This window comes from Marmota monax, unplaced genomic scaffold (assembly GCF_021218885.2).
Source record: "Marmota monax isolate L192 unplaced genomic scaffold, Marmota_monax_Labrador192_F-V1.1 WCK01_AAM20220418_F8-fsc00081, whole genome shotgun sequence".
NCBI lineage: Eukaryota > Metazoa > Chordata > Mammalia > Rodentia > Sciuridae > Marmota > Marmota monax.
In genome coordinates this window covers 1,274,803-1,294,446 of record NW_026695234.1, presented here as the reverse complement: position 1 = coordinate 1,294,446, position 19,644 = coordinate 1,274,803, and the positions used below count along the sequence as shown (strand labels likewise).

The window sequence follows — 19,644 nt, the reverse complement described above, 5'->3', positions numbered from 1 at the left end:
TCCAGAGCAATCTCATATTAAATTCTGAATGGCGTCTATTCCTATCCTATTCTCAGATGTTATTGTGGTCATTATTATTTCATAAGTGTCCATTAAGAGTGTGATTCTTCTCTCACAGGGCCTGAGGGACACTTACTGCTAATTGACTGAAGGGCAAACATGCTCCAGCAGTTCTGAGGGTCTCAGGTCCCTTTTGGTCAGGCACTAAGTCTCTGAGTCATCCAGACTGGTGAGGTGAAAACCCAGCCATGAATGAAAAAGCAAGCTCCAAAATGCTTCCACTGCCCCCAAATATCTCTCCTTCTACAATCCTAGGTTCATGGTGGAGGGCCCTTTAGCAAAAGGCAAAATAACAAGAGAAAAACATACAGATTTACGTTTTCCACAATATGAAAACTTCATCAGGAAATGAAGACCCAAAGAAATTGTTAGACTTAAGTATTTTGATGCTAAGTTTGATGAAGAGTGAGCAACCATGAAGAAATATGATAAAGAGTATGATCTAATGGTAATGAAGTTAGAGAAACAGCACTGCCTGTTTGGATTCCTCCCAGTGTCCTTTTGTCTTCAGAGATAAGGGTGCTTCTTTCAGCCAGATATAGGGAGGACACCTCTTACATGAGCATCTATTTCAGGTGGAGGTCAGAGAATCCTTCCTAGGTTTTATGACCTGCTTCAGGGGAGAAGGACAGGAGGTGAGGGGGTGTCAAAGGGACCTTCCTGCTTCTGCCATTTGTGTCAAATCTTTCAGCTTTAAACATACCCTATATCTAAGTGCCATATTTTGGGAGTAGCATGTCCTGAGGTTCTCCACCACTACAATCCATGGAATCTATAATCAACGTAATTATATGTTAAGCTAACAAGATTTTTAAATAAGCCTGGAATGCAAATTTGTACTGGGAATATGAATACAGATTTTCATTGTTATTACAACCATCTACTGCCCTGGCATAGTTTATTTCCTGAGGAAACATAATAGCTAATGTTGGTGTCTGACAAAAGACCAGGCTGTGTTTAGCCTTCTGGCTGGTTCTCAGTCATACTCTGCCTGACAGATTCCCAAACTCATTTCCCCCTTTGGTGATGTTCGTAAAGGCTGCTTACACATCCAGAGAAAATCAGTCAATGTACTTTGGATTTGTTTAAGCTTAAATCAGCAAAATGTGTAATGTGTTGCTGCTGTTGTTCTTGAAAGTTGTTTAAGGACCAAAAAAATACACACACACACACACACACACACATTTCTTCTGAAGAAACATAATACTTCATTTTACCAGAACTACACATGTGAAATACAGAGGACTTGCCTCTGGCTGTGGAGAGATGTCATCGCTTACTTAGCTTCCTGGCTGCCATTCTGTCCTTAGGGCAATCCACAGGGCTGTGTGTCTCTGGAGAAGAACATCCTGTTGTAGTAAGAAACATTCCTGAGTCGCAGAGCTGGGGCGGTGATCCTGGCTTGACTGCTTTATACATGCCTTCAACTCATTTCACCTGTAAAATGGGCACAATAATGATTTTTTTTACCAGTGTGATTGTGAGACTCAAGTGGGATAATGAATATAAAATACTTAGTTGTACATGCTAATAATAATAAAAGACTACATACTAATAAGTAATTAATTTCCTTGCTAAGGCCGAAATAGGATCCCACATGGAGCCCTTCCATTTGGCTATGGGGAAAATCAGGGATGAGAAATAAAACAGCTTCTTTTATATGGTCATTGCTTTACCATTCTCCCCTTAAGTGAGTTTCCGTAGTAAGAGAAAAATATTAACAGGGTGTGTTGGTTGAATTCTGTGGTTTGTTTAGAAAGCTGCCTGACTGATTAACCTTCCCTTTGGTACATCTCTTTTTAATTTAAACAACAAATTGTTCGTTTGATTCTCAGAACAATTTTACAAGGTAAGGAGATCAGGGATTATTAACTCATGGTATAAAAGAAACTAAGATATTGAGGTTGTGGACTAGTTCATCATTCTGTGATCTTTACTGGATGCTATATCTTAGCAGGCTGGTTGACTGGAGCTATAGTGGCAAATAAGAAAGCAGGGCACATAAATGAACAAGATAACTATAGACTTTAATAGATGATGTTTAGGAAGTAAAGTGGGTACATGACAGAGAGTAACTATGGGAAGGAGGGAACAGGGGTAATTCTCTTGGAGAGGATGGTCAGAAATGGTGTCCCTGAGAGGCAACCATTAAACCAGCTGATCAGGGAACTGGTCATGGCAAGAACTATACAAGGAGGGTTTCAGGAAATGACAAGTACAGAAACCCCCAGGTCGGAAGGAAGTGGCTGAATTAGAACAGAAGAGGTTGGGGAATGAAAGCATAGTGAGCATGACAGAAAGTCGGGGGAGACAGGCTAGACAGGTGGCTGATCCAACAGCATGGGGTCTTATAGACCAGGGGTCGGTAAATTGAATCTCACCTATGAACAGAACCCAGCCTATAGCCTGTCTTTGTATAGCTCACAAGCTGAGAATTTAACAAAAGAACAATAGTATTTCATGACATGATAATTATATGAAATTGGAATTCTAGTATAGTTTTATTGGAATGCAGCTTTCTTTATTTATGTCCACATTGCCTGTAGCTGCTATGAGGATACAAACACATAGTTAAGTAGTAAAAATATTTACAATATTTACTACTTTGCCCTTTGTAGAAAGAGTCTGTGACCTCTAACGCAGATCATAGTAAAACATTCAGATTTTATTCTAAGTTCACAGAATCTGGACCCAAACCAATTTACTTGACATAACAAATTCATAGATTGGGGGTGTCCAGAGACTGGCAATTAAAAAATTTTAAAAAATGCTGCATTTTTTTTTAATTTTTTATTGTTGGCTGTTCAAAACATTACATAGTTCTTGATATATCATATTTCACAATTTGATTCAAGTGGGTTATGAGCTCCCATTTTTACCCCATATACAGATTGCAGAATCACATCAGTTACACATCCATTGATTTACATATTGCCATACTAGTGTCTGTTGTATTCTGCTGCCTTTCCTATCCTCTACTATCCCCCCTCCCCTCCCCTCCCCTCCCCTCCCCTCCCCTCTTCTCTCTCTGCTCCCTCTACTGACATTCGTTTTTCCCCCTTATATTATTTTTCCCCTTCCCCTCACTTCCTCTTGTATGTACTTTTGTATAACTCTGAGGGTCTCCTTCCATTTCCATGCATTTTCCCTTCTCTCTCCCTTTCCCTCCCACCTCTCATCCCTGTTTAATGTTAATCTTCTTCTCATGCTCTTCGACCCTACTCTGTTCTTAGTTACTCTCCTCATATCAAAGAAGACATTTGGCATTTGTTTTTTAGGGATTGGCTAGCTTCACTTAGCATAATCTGCTCTAATGCCATCCATTTCCCTGTAAATTCTACGATTTTGTCATTTTTTAATGCAGAGTAATACTCCATTGTGTATAAATGCCACATTTTTTTTTATCCATTCATCCATTGAAGGGCATCTAGGTTGGTTCCACAGTCTAGCTATTGTGAATTGTGCTGCTATGAACATCGATGTAGCAGTGTCCCTGTAGCATGCTCTTTTTAGGTCTTTAGGGAATAGACCGAGAAGGGGAATAGCTGGGTCAAATGGTGGCTCCATTCCCAGCTTTCCAAGAAATCTCCATACTGCTTTCCAAATTGGCTGCACCAATTTGCAGTCCCACCAGCAATGTACAAGTGTACCCTTTTCCCCACATCCTCGCCAGCACTTGTTGTTGTTTGACTTCATAATGGCTGCCAATCTAACTGGAGTGAGATGGTATCTTAGGGTGGTTTTGATTTGCATTTCTCTGACTGCTAGAGATGGTGAGCATTTTTTCATGTACTTGTTGATTGATTGTATGTCCTCCTCTGAGAAGTGTCTGTTCAGGTCCTTGGCCCATTTGTTGATTGGGTTGTTTGTTCTCTTATTGTCTAATTTTTGGAGTTCTTTGTATACTCTGGATATTAGGGCTCTATCTGAAGTGTGAGGAGTAAAGATTTGTTCCCAGGATGTAGGCTCTCTATTTACCTCTCTTATTGTATCTTTTGCTGAGAAAAAACTTTTTAGTTTGAGTAAGTCCCATTTGTTGATTCTAGTTATTAACTTTTGTGCTATGGGTGTCCTATTGAGGAATTTGGAGCCCGACCCCACAGTATGTAGATCGTAGCCAACTTTTTCTTCTATCAGACGGTGTGTCTCTGATTTGATATCAAGCTCCTTGATCCATTTTGAATTAACTTTTGTGCATGGCGAGAGAAAGGGATTCAGTTTCATTTTGTTGCATATGGATTTCCAGTTTTCCCAGCACCATTTGTTGAAGATGCTATCCTTCCTCCATTGCATGCTTTTAGCCCCTTTATCAAATATAAGGTAGTTGTAGTTTTGTGGATTGGTTTCTGTGTCCTCTATTCTGTACCATTGGTCCACCCGCCTGTTTTGGTACCAGTACCATGCTGTTTTTGTTACTATTGCTCTGTAGTATAGTTTGAAGTCTGCTATCGCTATACCGCCTGATTCACACTTCCTGCTTAGCATTGTTTTTGCTATTCTGGGTCTTTTGTTTTTCCATATGAATTTCATGATTGCTTTCTCTATTTCTACAAGAAATGCCGTTGGGATTTTGATTGGCATTGCATTAAACCTATAGAGAACTTTTGGTAATATCGCCATTTTGATGATGTTAGTTCTGCCTATCCATGAACAGGGTATATTTTTCCATCTTCTAAGATCTTCTTCTATTTCTCTCTTTAGGGTTCTGTAGTTTTCATTGTATAAGTCTTTCACCTCTTTTGTTAGGTTGATTCCCAAGTATTTTATTTTTTTTGAAGATATTGTGAATGGAGTGGTTGTCCTCATTTCCACTTCAGAGGATTTGTCGCTGATATACAGGAATGCCTTTGATTTATGCGTGTTGATTTTATATCCTGCCACTTTGCTGAATTCATTTATTAGCTCTAATAGTTTCTTTGTAGACCCTTTTGGGTCTGCTAGGTATAGAATCATGTCATCTGCAAATAGTGATAATTTAAGTTCTTCTTTTCCTATTTTGATGCCTTTAATTTCTTTCGTCTGTCTAATTGCTCTGGCCAGTGTTTCGAGAACTATGTTGAACAGAAGTGGTGAGAGAGGGCATCCCTGTCTTGTTCCAGATTTTAGAGGGAATGCCTTCAATTTTTCTCCATTCAGAATGATGCTAGCCTGAGGCTTAGCATAGATTGCTTTTACAATATTGAGGTATGTTCCTGTTATCCCTAGTTTTTCTAGAGTTTTGAACATAAAGGGATGCTGTACTTTGTCGAATGCTTTTTCTACATCTATCGAGATGATCATATGATTCTTATTTTTAAGTCTATTGATGTGGTGAATAACATTTATTGATTTCCGTATATTGAACCAGCCTTGCATCCCAGGGATGAATCCTACTTGATCATGGTGCACAAAAAAATGCTGCATTTTTTAAGCCCTTGTATTTATCAGACACTTAAGTACTTGTGTAAACTCTGATTTTCTTGACACCCCTATTCAGTAGATACTAGTCCCTGATTTATGAAAGAAGAAACTGAGTCTTAGAAAGATGCAATAACTTGCCCAGAATCTCATGACTAAGAAATGTTGGAGCTGAGATACCAACTCATCCGTCTGGTTCCAGAATATTTTTAAAAATATTTTTCAAATATTTTTTAAAGAAGCTGCTTATGAGCTGGGCACGGTGCATTCCTGTAATACCAGTGGCTAAGGAGTCTGAGACAAGAAGATCGTGAGTTCAAAGCCAGACTCAGTAACAGTGAGTCCCTAAGCAACTCAGTGAGACCCTGTCTCTAAATAAAATATAAAATAGGACTGGGGATGTGGTTCAGTGGTTGAGTGCCCCTGAATTCAATCCCTGGTACCCCCTCTCAAAAAAAAATAAAAGATGCTTATGGTGGTGCTCACCTGTAATCCTAATGGCTCCGGAGGCTGAGGCAGGAGGATGCAAATTCAAAGCCAGCTTCAGCAACTTAGTGAGGCCCTAAGCAACTTATTGAGACCTTGTGTCAAAATAAAAAAGGGTTGAGGATGTGTCTAGTGGTTGAGTGTCCCTGGATTCAATCCCTCGTATCTATATATATATATATATATATATATATATATATATAAATATTTTATATATATATATATATATATACACACACACACACACACAAACATGCACACATATACACACATATTTTTAAAGAAAATTTCATGAAAACATTTCAAAAGGCTGAAAAACCTGGGAAATTCTTGGGTTTTTAGAACACAGATGTGAAACCCAACTTTCCTCAAACCCCATCTACAGAGAAAGTCACTAAGGTTGGCCACCTCTCCAGGAAGACCTCCATAAGCTGGTACCGAAGGTGACCTCTGCTGTTCTGTGATATATTCACCTGAACCACAAATTCCTTTTGAAATTCTTTCTTATCTGAATTGTTTCCAGAATGATTTATTTGATTATATTAAAGTTTCCACTTCCACTGAAGCCCAGGTTCACAATGGTTGGATTTCTAAGCAGAAGCTTTAAGAGCAAACAAATCTTAGTTGTGTCTTTCCTTTCCAAGCAAATCCAACCTACCGTGGATTCTGTGGGGCTGAGATGCTGCCAAGCCATCTAGGTCTGTAGATTCAGGTAGGTCCTGTATGTACCACACTGCAGGGTGCTCTGGGAACTGTATTTAATTCAAACCTCCCATCTACCTATTTTGTAGATGAAAAACATAATTCTAAGAGGTAAATGATGTGCAGAAGCTACCCAGCTGAGAGTGACAAAGCCCAGGTGACCAGCCCATCTCTGCCCCCATGTTTATCCCACTAAGTTTTGCTGCTCCTAGGAAATTTTTTTCTGAATCAATAACTAATTTCAAAGGCTGCTGGTCTAACTTAGAAACTCCATGGTAAGTTTTACAACAGTGCTCAAAGAATCCCACCCCAGGTGTGAATTAGCAGCAGCAGAATCTTCAGGGAAATGAGGTGAGTCCATCTCTCTCTCTGGCCTTGGGAAAGGCCATGGTTCTCTATAAAAGCCATGAAAGGTCAAGAAGAAAGTTTAGGCCTCTCTTGTAATTGCAACAAAAACCCCAGTGGCTTCTGCACATGGGGAAATCCCCTATTTGTTCTGACCCTTAAAGCAGTGCATCTTTAGGCTATTTAATAGATGTGTCTTTTTTCAGTTTTCCCCCGTCTGGTGACCCAGTTGGACCAGAGTGACCATGGGAAATAAGACATTTGCTTATTTCTCTAAAACATGACCTTCTCCCACCAAGAACCTACTATTATTTCCTGTTAGTAACTGAAACATTACATAAGGATTTCATGGAATAGGGATCAAAATGACAACTTGGCAGTCAGTTGAAGGGTAGCAGAATATGCCACTTGTATTTTAAAAAAAAGCAAAATATATATTTACTAAGGTCTCATTCCCTCTCTACCAAGGACAACTTGGTACCAAGGACCATTACAGTCAATTTTAGACCTTTGTTAATCCAGAGAGGGCACCAGAGGAAACTTCATAGCAAGCTAAACTAATCAGCCCTTCTTGACCAAGAGTTTCCCCATATATTTGCCTTCCCAAAATTTTCCACCATTCAAGACTCAAGGTCTTTGTCCTTTGTCTAGCCATTTCTCTAAAACTGCACTTTTTATTGAAAATGTTACATAGACCAGAATTCCAAGACATCTCCTTAAGAATTATTCACTCTTGCTGGGCACGGAGGCACACGCCTGTAATCCCAGCGGCTCGGTAGGCTAAGCCAGGAGAATCTCAAGTTCAAAGCCAGCCTCAGCAATGGCGAGGCACTGGGCAACTCAGTGAGACCCTGTCTCTAAATAAAATACAAAAAAGGGTTGTAGATGTGGCTCAGTAGTTGAGTGCCCCTGAGTTCAATCCCCAATACCAAAAAAAAAATAAAATAAAATAAAATAAAAAAGAGTTATCACCCTCTGTGAATTTCTCATGCATAGAAGAAATATACATTATAAAAACTTATTGTTCATTTTTTCTCATATTAATACATCTATTGTTATTGAGGTCCCAGCTAAGAATTCAGAAGGATAGGGGGGAAATTGTTGTCGTTGTTGTTGTTGTTGTTGTTTCCCCTACAGAGTTGTGAGGACTCCCACTTACAAGGTGGTCAGTAGACACTGTTCCATTAGAAAAGAGGTCACTCCTTGACCACTATGCTCCAACCTCATCTTTTCTCTCCACCCCTCTCAGCAGCCACAACCTGCTGCCCTCCCCTATTGAACACACTGTGGGCTGTAGGCTGACGGAGGTTAATGACAGTAGGAAGGACTATGCAAACCACAAGGGCATGTACTCTGCAAACCTGCCTTGCAGTATTTCCCCAGGGTCTGTCTTTAATCTCTGAGTTCAGTGGACTATTGTGGCATTAGTCAAAGTTTTCAACCAGCAGAATATCAAACCTGTAGGTGAATAAGATACACTCACCATTGACCAAAATACAATTGAAACTAAGATCTTCTTTAATGCTCTGAAAAAATGTTAAATCAAAGAACTTAAAGAACAGTGTTTGCTTCTCAAACGATGATGAGTCCATCCATTGTTTCATTCACTCACTCTGACACCCCATTTCAAATGAAAAAATGGTATAAAGATTATCTCGACTGACCCAATTAATGAGAATTAATAAGCACTAAAATTCTATTGGTTTATTTTTTCACCCACCAGATCATAAAATCCTTATATCTAAAAAAGAAGATGTTAATCTTTCATATCTGATTAAGTGCATACAAGCTGACTGAGTAAGTTGGGAAATGGATGGACAGACAGATGAATGGATGGATGGATGGATGTTAGATGGTAGATCGTGGATGGTAAATGGATGAAAGGATAGAAGGATGGATGGATGGATGGATGGATAAGTATGCAGATTTCAAAAATAAGTAAATATGTGAATGGATTTGTCTTCTGATAACCATTAGAAATTGTTGCCAGATTTAGAAATAAAAATTGTTCACAAAGATTGACTAAAAATTACCTAACCCTAAGTATCGAATGAATATAAGTCATATAGTCATTACAAAGTAAATTACTAGAAAAGTAAAAATAAGGATGATATCATTACACAGGGACATTTTAATATCCAAACCCCACCACCACAGCCCCTGAAGCCTTTGAATTAGTGGACTTACCAGTACTACCCACTTGTGGTAGAACAACTTTAATCAGCAACACATCACTCACGCCTCTCCACAATCAGGATGACAAATGTGGTCCTCAAAATGTTCCACCTGGAGGTGTTTGGGGGCAGCTAACTAGGAGGGGGCTCCCAGAGAAGACAAAGGAGTTGACACCATGAGGTCACAGAGCTACTCCCTCTCCCCCTTCAAAAGAAACTACTTTCCTGCATTGACTTCAGAATCTAGAGGAAGCCAACAAAGTGTTATAGCAGCGCGGCACAATATGTGGTGGAGAGTCCTCAGCTTGCTATCTTGGTTCCATTTGCAAGGTAAGGACTTAGAGTGAATGCCTTTATTGTTCAGCTGACTTAATATTTTTCCAAATCTACCTATCAGCCTGTCAACTGCATGCATAAGGGACCCACTGTGGAAGACATGGCAAGTAAATTTGCTAAGGCTTTTCAAGCCACTCCCAAATCACAAACCCAAGAAATATTATTCCATTTGTTGAATATCTTGTTCAATTGCTAATGGGATGGAAACGATCATTTTAGTGTGTGTCTCTGTGGGATCTCTGTCATGATAAAATGTAACAAACTTACTAGGCTCTGTCTTTAAAGGATTTACCAGTTGAGAGAGAATCAGTTTTGGATTTAGAGACTTCCTTGTAATATAAGTTCTAGTCAAACAATTTAATTTCTCTACAACTCAGTTTCCGTATCTTAAAATGAAGATGATAACAATGTTTGATCTACCAAACTCCCTGGATTGTCATAAGAATTAAATTTCAAATTTGAAAGCACTTTGTAATTGACTACATAACTTGTGTTTAGTTTAGAGATAATAATAAGCCTGGTGAAAATTGTGCTCATTTTACATAAATCAGTTACATTGTACATTATTACTATAATTTGGTTTTTGAAGTATAATTCTAACGTAGCACTATGAAAATTAATTGTCTTATACTCTAACACCTGTGTCTGTAGAGAACACTGTTTAAAAATAAATATAGTACAGCCTGTTTAAAAAAAAGAAAAAAGTATAACACAGTTACCTTTTCTGCTCAGGTCAAATTATTTCTCATCAAAAGTGGAGGCAAAGGTACAGACAATGACTCCTCGTGACCCTGAGTCTGACTGCACTGCATTGTATCAGATGCATGCAGAGGAAACCACTTACAATCCATCGCTTAACCTTTATGTGTTTGTTTCCAAATATTGAATCTGCAGTTCTGTATTGTCAAACACACTTACCTTTCTAAATTTGCATTCACTGTAGAATGGCATCTGAAAGATGTTATTTCAAAAAACTAGATTCCCTATTTTACACAGCACTGAGGAAGTGGTGAACACAAAAGTGCCTTCTTTTTGGTCCCTGTACCCTGAGGCACTCAACAAGGATTCAATTTAGTAACAAATAATATTAGTTTTTTCAATAAGTGGAATAAAGAAGAATCGATGGATTCAGAAAGACTACTTTTAGACAGCTAAAATTAGAACGATTTCAATTATTCCTAAGTTTAATTCCCTTTAACTGATCTTAACTTTTTCAGGCTTAAAATTATTGCCTCATTAAGAAAAAATACCTCATAAAAATAAGTTTCAAAATAAACAGCAAAAATGGTGCATTAGACTAAACTTAGGACAAGTTTTCTAGAATATAAGCTATTCAAACACCTTTTTTGGCAGGGGGGCAGTGGGGAGGGGTACTCTGGTTACCTGGTATTGAACTCAGGGGCACTCAACCACTGAGCCACATCCCTAGTGCTATATTTAAATACTTTTTATATAAAGAGGAAACATATTTATTGTGTCATGCACAGTGCTGGCACATTATGTTAATTACATTTAACCTAGCAAAAATACTGAGGTAGGTGTTGATATCCCCAATTTACAGATAGGGAAATTGAGGTTAAAAGAAGTTAAATAACCTGTCCAAGTTTTCATAGCCAGTAAATAGTAACATAAACATCAACCTGTAAAGCACACAGTAAATGTGTTATCTCATGAAACTTTGAATTAAGGTGTGTGTGTGTGTGTGTGTGTGTGTGTTGTATTATAATAGAAAATGTGTTCCCGATGTGGATTGAAAGTTTGAAAGCTACTGATTACACAGTTTGGAAGATTCAATACTGAAAAATATCCTAGTTTGAAGATTCATCCAAGGGACCATCCATCCCAGGGCATCTATGTTCAATGGTGTTTGAACAGCTATTGTGAACTCAGGCCCATCAGAGTCCCAAATAGGGAAGGCTCCAATCATGCAGATTTCTTGTCAGTGAATCATCAATTTTGGCAAAGCAACACATTGTCAGCCTATTTCAGCAAATTAAGTGATGGGAAGATCATAGCTGCTTCTACTGCACAACTTCTGACTGCCAAGAATTTTTAGACCAAAAACAGTCCCATAATCTTGGACCCTGCCTTCTTTTCAAAGCTATTCCCAGAATAGATAATATCTAGGATGGATAAAACTCAATAAGAACGAAGTTTTCAAAATTAATTTCACTTACTTACATTGTAGACAATGAAACTATCAAATTCATCAAAATTTCATCACTGTATTCTGGCTACTTAGTGTACGGTAGGAAATGTAAAGAAAAATTGCAAAACTGAACAGTTATTTTGTTCTTTTGTAATTGAGACAGCTTCTTTAATGCTATATTGAAAATAAATTGATTTTGAAAAGTCTGATTTTTTCCACACTTACAGTTTTTTCTCTATTGATTCTACATTAAAATAATAAAACTCTCTTTAAGTAATGATCTGAATTGAAGCATATGTTTGCTTACTACCTCATAGCAGTCATGTAAATAGGGTTCTGGTTTAAGAGTTAACTCATTGTGTATTTCTGGTTTTAATTTAGTTCTAGTGTCTGTTGTTTGATATAATAATTACAAAGCAAGATTAGCACCCTAGTAAAATATTTACCTCTGAAGATGTCCATTAATTTATATTTACCCATAAACTCAACCAATATCTAAAATCTTATTTTGTGCTAAACCCCAATAATATAAAATGAATGGATGGCAAACAATTTTTCCATGAGAAGTTTGTAATTTATCCACAGAGATGTACCTGTAATCAAATTAATTATAAAGTAATGTGCCATGTGCTATAATAGAAGTATATGCAAAGCCTTTGGGCATCTAAAGGAGAGAATAAGTTATGGTGGGGAAGAGGAAGGCCAAGGCCTGATTGGAAATTCTGACAAAGTGGTGTAATGTGAGTTCAGTCTCCAAGTTGAGTCTCAGAGGAGATAATAAAGGCATTCGAGGTCAGGAAAGCAACACAGACAAAGGCAAAGTGTCTCTGGGACCTAGAAATTTTAGGACACAGCAAATGACCATTTGCACGAAATACCTGAAGAGAATATCTGCAGATGATACTGGAAGAGATCACAGGAGAAAAGTCATGGGGGATTTTGCCCTGATTCCTACAGGCAATGGGAGTCATGTTGAACATTTTAATAAAGAAGAAACATGATCAAATTTATGATTTTAAAACGTAATTCTAGAAGCAGATGAGGATGATGAATTAGAGGGAGGAGAGAGTAAAATGTGGTCATGATGGTCCAGGAAAGAAATGATGGCAGTCCCAACTAAGACAGCAACAATAGTGGGAAAAAGGGGAATAAAATGATCAAAGAAATTTTTAGGAAAGACAAGAGGTGAGGGTGCCTGTCAAATGTCTGTTTTGCAGTGAACTGGTGATGACATTAATGTTAATATAAGAAATCACTGGGACAGAGCAGGTGATATATTTTATCAGGTATGGGAGGACACAGAGGGCAAGAGAAAGAATGAATTCCACCTCGACATGTTTCTCTGAAATGGTTTTAAATTTACTACATGCAATAATTGTATTATTAAAGCAATAAAAGAGAATATTTTATTCTTCTTTCAGTCTGCTATGATGACCTATAATAGAGGTAAAGATCACAAACAGTAAGCCCCCAAATTTTGGGAAAGACCAAGAACTCTTAAGAGCACTCTGGTTTTATCTGTGTGTGCGTTGGTAGGTGGCTGTGACTGCTGTTTGCCCTTTTGCTTGAGAGTTGATCACATGTGCTTTGGCATGAAGCCATCCACTGATAGGACAAATAGTTCATGGGATTGTGTGCAGAGCTGATGGTGAAGGTCACAGCTTCCATGTCTATATTGAGTATGCATTATATAATGTTGTTTTGGTCTACAACATATACAATGGCAGTTCTATAAGATTATAATATAGCCTATGGTGTGTACTAGCTATTTCATCTAGGTTTGTGTAAGCACACTCTATGATATTTGTTCAATAATGAAATCTCCTGATACTTTCCTCAGAATGTATCCCTGTGTTAAACAATACATGACAGTATAAACCAAAAACGATCTATAACCCCAGGCTCAGATAGAAGTCTCCTAACACGTGGCCATGTAAGGCTGGATGCTTCCAGTCAGAGACACCAAGCCCTAAAGCCAATAATCCACCCAGTCAACATGACCTACCAGTAAGAGGTGGTGACCTCACAGGAGAGACTCCACATCATTTATTGTCTAGCTGTGTGTGGAGCCACAATAGGGAAAAATTGCAGGTAAGAGCTCTGAAGCCCAGGTAGGGAGGACTAGAAGTAGGTACATGGTGCTCGGGGTCGACATAAGAAAGGCTAACGTGTGAATGAGGATACTGAACAAGGCTGTGGAGTTTACAGGGGAGGAAGTGGTGAACACAAAAACACCTCACACCTCAAACAAAGGTGAAAGTTTGACTACAAAATTAGGTAAAAGAAAACTAAAAAAGACAAGTTCCAATTTAGTTTCCAATGATAATGAGAGAATCATGGGGAACTCTGCCTCAGAAGAGGTGTCACCCAGACTTGAGCACAGCACCCTCCTCTCCCACCCTTCTACATCACCTGCACACACTGAACAAGATTTTTAAACACTACAGTTAAAGGAAAGTTGGGTGGGCCTGTGGCTTTTCACTGAGGCTATTTTTTCTTTCTACAATGATTTCCTGTCACTAAATCAAACACGGGGTCGACATGATAAGACTGCAAATATATAGGCCTGTATAGCCAAAAGCAAGCCTTGCAGCAAGGTGTATTCTCTGCTTCAAACGCAGCCCTTCCATGTGCAGTGCAGGCATCCATCCTTCTATGATCCTTGTGGGCAGTCTGCTCAGCAGCCTGATACTAAATTCTCAACAACAAGAGCAAATACTAATCGTAGGATATACTGCACTTTAGAGTATGCTAAAAAGTCTTACCACATTTCATCACAAGAGTCAAAAGACACAATTCAAGCCAGGAGCAGTGGCACATGTCTATAATCCCAGCAGCTCATGAGTTCAAAGCCAGCCTCCACAACTTAGTGAGACCCAAGCAACTTAGCGAGACCTGTCTCTAAATAAAATATACATTTTTTAAAAATAAATAAATAAGGTTGGGGGGTGTTGCTCAGTGATTAAGCACCCCTAAGTTCAATTCCTGGTTAAAAAAAAACACAATTTAGTTCCTAAGCATGTGTCCTAACAGAAAGACAAATGATATATACATCTTTAAACTGGGAAATATTTATTCCTATCAGGCGCCTATAAATCCCACCATTCTCATCATACCAAATGCAGAATTTCTGTGTGCAAATTTTATCAAAGGTGACATAGGCAAAAGTTTCTAAGTGCCTACTTCTTGACACAAAGGATTAAATTAGTGCATGTTTCTTAACTCTAGTTTTTATTTGATTGTTAATTCAATGTTAACTTTCTTCCAGGAACTTGCCCCTGTTTCTCAGTATTATTTTTTTAATTAATTTTTAATTGGAGCATTGTAATTATACAGAACAGTGGGATACATTGTGACATATTTGTGCATGCACATAACATATTTTGGTCAATTTCATCCCCTAATACTTCCCATTTTCATCCCCTAATACTCCCCTCCTACTTCCCCCAGTCCCCATCCTCTACTCTACTGGACACCCTTCTGACTTCATGTGTTTCTCAGTATTCTTATTAACACAATAAGGCAAAGATATCTGTCTATTGCCTGTATTATAGTGCCATGATGAGAACTGACATTACTTTTCAAGCTACACTGTAATAGTTTCTGTAAGAAATTAATTTTAGAGAAATATAAGACACAGTCATAAAAATACAAACACTTCAGTGTGCTTCTGGGAAGCAAGACTTATGCATGAGAACTGTGCACAAGGATCATCATAACTTCCGTAATGCAATTGGCTCTAAATTCAAATCTTGGCTGGGAAGCTGCTGAGCCTTGGAACTTTGATTTCTTCAAAGTCAGCCTCTGCAACTTAGTGAGACCCAAGCAACTTAGCAAGACCTGTCTCTAAGTAAAATATACATTTAAAAATAAATAAATAAATAAATAAATAAATAAATAAATAAATAAATAAGGTTGGGGGATATAAATTGGGAATAATGACACCTTCTCCAGAGTTAATGGTTTTTGGCCTGAATAGCTAGGCTTGCTATTTGTTGGTGAAATCTAGAAGAACACATTTCAGAAGAGAAAATCAAAAGTTTGCTTTTAGGGTGTAGTTCAGTGGTAGGGTATTTGCCTAGCGTGTGCTAGACCCTGGGTTTGATCCCTAGCACTGCAGGAAAAGATGAAATTTTTACTTGTTAGGTTTGAAATGCCTCTTAGATAAATCTAAATGGAATCACCAACAATATAACAAGGCCAGATGAGATATCTAGGGAGTGAGTGGAAGACAGAGAAGAGATCCGAGGTCTCTTTATTTGACAGGACAGATAAATGAGGAGAACCCAGGAATGGAGGATGAGAAGCAGAAACAGCAGTGAGTTAGGAGGAGCATAAGGAACCCGAGGCCTAGGGAGCCAACTATCTAGGGAGCAGTGAGTGGTCAGTTACAGCAAAGGCACACAGAGGTTGGAAAGGTAAGTCCTGTAAATAGACCTTTGGTTTTGGCAATGAGAAATACCCTGGTGACCTTGACAAAGAAAAGAGCAGCTTCCATGGATTGGTGGAGTTGAACGCCTAATCAGAAAGAGAAGAGTAAAAGGAAAAATGTAGATAATTCTTCAGCAAATGCTTTAATAAAAGAGAGAGAAATAAGGCAGTAAGTAGCTGGAGAGGAAGGTGGCATAGCATTTTGGTTTGCTGTATCATATGGGAGAAATAGCCTGTTTGTGTACAGATGAGAATGATGTTGTTAAAGAGAATAAAAACCCGATGATACAGAGGAAAGGGGGAGCCATGCAGGAGGGAAAGCCTTCATCAAACAAAGAGGGATGGGGACAGGATCACCTCCAGTCCACCCCCAGTGACGCAAGGCAGGTGGAATGAGCAGTCTAAAGTTTTTGGATTTGATTTTGTGGTGGGAGCACACAGAGGTTTGTGAGCAGCACATTTTTAGAGCAAGACTGGTACACACATCTGCAAATAGGTTAATGTTTTCACAGCAAAAAAAATTAACGTGATGAAGAAAGGAGAGAAGTGGAAGGGAATTTCACAATTTTATTATTTCACAGAGTTCTAACAATCTCTCTCTCTCTCTCTCTCTCTCTCTCTCTCTCTCTCTCTCTCTCTCTCTCACACACACACACACACACACACACATATACACATACACATACACATAAACCTTTCCCTCCATCAAATAATGATAGTCTGCCATGCACTAACTCCATCCCTGGCACCTAAAGTCCAAAATAGAAAGAACACATTATAACTAAATGATCCTCAAAATCCTTAATCCTCCGGAGCTGTTCCAGTTGCAACAAGCATATTGTCACTCTAATGACCTCTTTGAACATCTACAGAGGACTTCAGAATGTCTAGGAAGGAACAGTCTGGAAACATTTGGGAAGGAGGTGTCAGGTAAAGGGCTGCAGAGCTGCTATGAGGCTTGGTCTTTTGACACTGACCTTTCCAATTTTTTTTTTTAAAGCAAGATTTGAAGGTCAGCTCAGCTCCTCTACAAAATAATAAAAGTATGTGATCCTTACTATGCACTCAGTACTATTTTAGTTTCTTTACATATCACTTGAAAATCTTAACAACTCTATGAGATGAATAATATAATTTTTTAATGTTAAGAAACAACTTGCCCGAGTTCATACTATTAGTGGAGGAGCCAGGATTCCAAATCAGGCAATTTAGTTGAGGATTTGTGTTTCTTTTTATTTTATTTTTTTCAGTGCTAGGGATTGAGTCCAGGCAAGCACTCTGCCACTGAGCTATACCCCCAGCCTGAATGTGTATGTTTTCACTTTGTCATCATACACCACTCATGTTAAGGACAGAGATATGAATATAATACAGCTCCTCTCTGCATGAGGTTCAGAGGGTACCCCCCTAGAGGTCCAATGATAGATAAGAGGATCAAGAGCTGAAATGTTCTCAGGAATTTTGAACCCTCGGTCTGAAATAACCAAATAAACCTGACTTAGGGAGAACATAAAATCTGAATTTGGTTTCCAAAGTGCAATGTATCAGCACAGCTGAGAGAAATATGTTGTGACCACAAGTTCTCTGGAAAAAATCTGAGTGTTTTTGGTGACCATAGACTCAGCACAAGCCCAGCAAGGTGTTATGAACTCAAGAGCAAAACACTGGACTTAATAGTAAAAGGGAGGCCAAGGGTTCCATGGTGTGGCAAGTGAAAGTCCCCCTGAGCTCTGGCCAGCTCAGAGGACATCTAAGTCCATTCTTCCAAACATAGAGTAATATTTTTGGAGGAACACTGACAAACTATGGTATATTTAGTTGTGGCAGATGGGGAAGGGTAAAGAAATGATAGTGAAACTAAAGACTTATCTTCTTTAACTATTTGGCCATGCCATGGAAAAGTCAGTAGAAGACAAGTTTATCTTCACAGGACAGAAAAAAACAAGATCAAAGTGTGAAGTCATAAGATGACAGGTTTGGCTCCTTGGCACCACCACCCACCCCATTCCAACCCCAGGCTCTGTCTTAAGGCTTAGATGACTTCAAGATCGGGGTCTTCATTTGCTCACTTTTTCCTTGGTTGACTTTATATTTATATCTCTATCCTTAATATAAATGGCATATGATAACATGGTTAAAGCACATACTCAGGCTTGGGGGGTGTGTAGTTCCATGGCAGAATACTTGGCTGGCATGTGTGAGGCCCGGGCTTAATCCCCAGCACTGAAAAAACTAAAATAAAACAAAGAGCAAACACAAATCCTCAGCCAAATTGCCTGGTTTAGAATCCCGTCTCCTCCACTAACAGTATGAACTTGGGCAAATAGCGTGTCTTGTTTTTCTTAACGTATACACACACACACACACACACACAAATGTACATATATTTCATCTCATAAAGATATTGAGATTTTCAAGTAACATGTAAAAAACCTAGAGCAGTACTAAGTACATATGACTTCCCAAATTTTTGTTATCAACAAAACTCCCTTTGGTGAAATTCTATTGTCATTTTAAAACATCTCCATTAATAGTACCTTTATTCCTCAATTATGGGTTGATTTTATAAATGACAATATTTCCAAATAACCAATGACCAAACCTAAGCAGAATTTTGATTTGAGGCCTCAATGCTTTTTTTTGAAAACACAATTCATTTCCTCCCCAGCCCCCACCCTAGAAAGAGAACTCAGGACCTCTGGCATGTTAAGCAGGCTACACCTCCAATTCCATATATCTCTTTTTATTGACTCATTGTTCACTATAGTATTGGCTGGTGATAAGGGTATTTTTCCATTAGGACTCAAGGAAACTGTTTTCTCATGAAAGTCAACATTGAATACAATGTAGTAATCCCAAGTTATTATCGCTGGAAGCTAGATTGAAATTAATGACCTTGGAATGGAACACACAAAAAGCGCTGCACCAATCAATTTCCAAAGCTCCCCAAAGCATTTTTCCTAATACTTTAAAGTTGATCACAAGGAAATAAACTCTGCTTTTGTTTCTTTTTCTCTTTTGTGGTGTAAGAGAGAACATGTTGTATTTGTTATTCACAATTTATAACCCTATGGTTTCTTCAGCTTATGAAAATGTTTTATAACTTTATTGATACGAATTGTCCTCAGAAAAAAAAATGTTCTTAATTTAAAATGTGAAGAAATCATTAAAGGAGAGCCGGGTGCAGTGGTGCACCCCTGTCATCCCAGAGAATGGGGAGGCTGAGGCAGGAGGATCACAAGTTCAAGACCAGCCTCAGCAACTTAGTGAGGACCAAAGCAACTTAAATGAGGCTCTATGCAACTTCGTGAGACCCTGTCTCCTAATGGAGGGCAAGGCTGGGGATGTGACTCAGTGCAAAAGCCCCTCTGGGCTCAATCCTAGTACCAAAAAAAGAAAGAAAAAATGAGAGGAAATACATGTGCCAAATTAGCAGTAAAATCAGTTTATTTTTCTATCATTTTCTTTCTGGGGGCATAAGTTTGCAGCTATATAGAACTAATTGTTAATTATTTTCGGGGGGGGGGGGGCATGATTGAGAGGAATTGGACCCTCAGGTTTACC

At 38.6% G+C, this 19,644-nt stretch overlaps 1 protein-coding gene across 2 annotated transcripts in view; it reads left to right on the top strand.

The window, feature by feature from the left end:
- Positions 1–9,200: 9,200 nt before the first annotated feature.
- Positions 9,201–19,644, top strand: part of Crtam (cytotoxic and regulatory T cell molecule) — a 32,168-nt gene continuing 21,724 nt past the window's right edge. The window contains exon 1 of one of the 2 annotated variants that reach the window (XM_046438560.2): positions 9,201–9,494. In XM_046438560.2, the coding sequence (XP_046294516.1) occupies positions 9,341–9,494 (154 nt within the window). In that variant the 5' untranslated portion in view covers positions 9,201–9,340. The remainder of the gene's footprint in view (positions 9,495–19,644) is intronic. The other variant, XM_046438558.2, reaches the window with a different exon arrangement.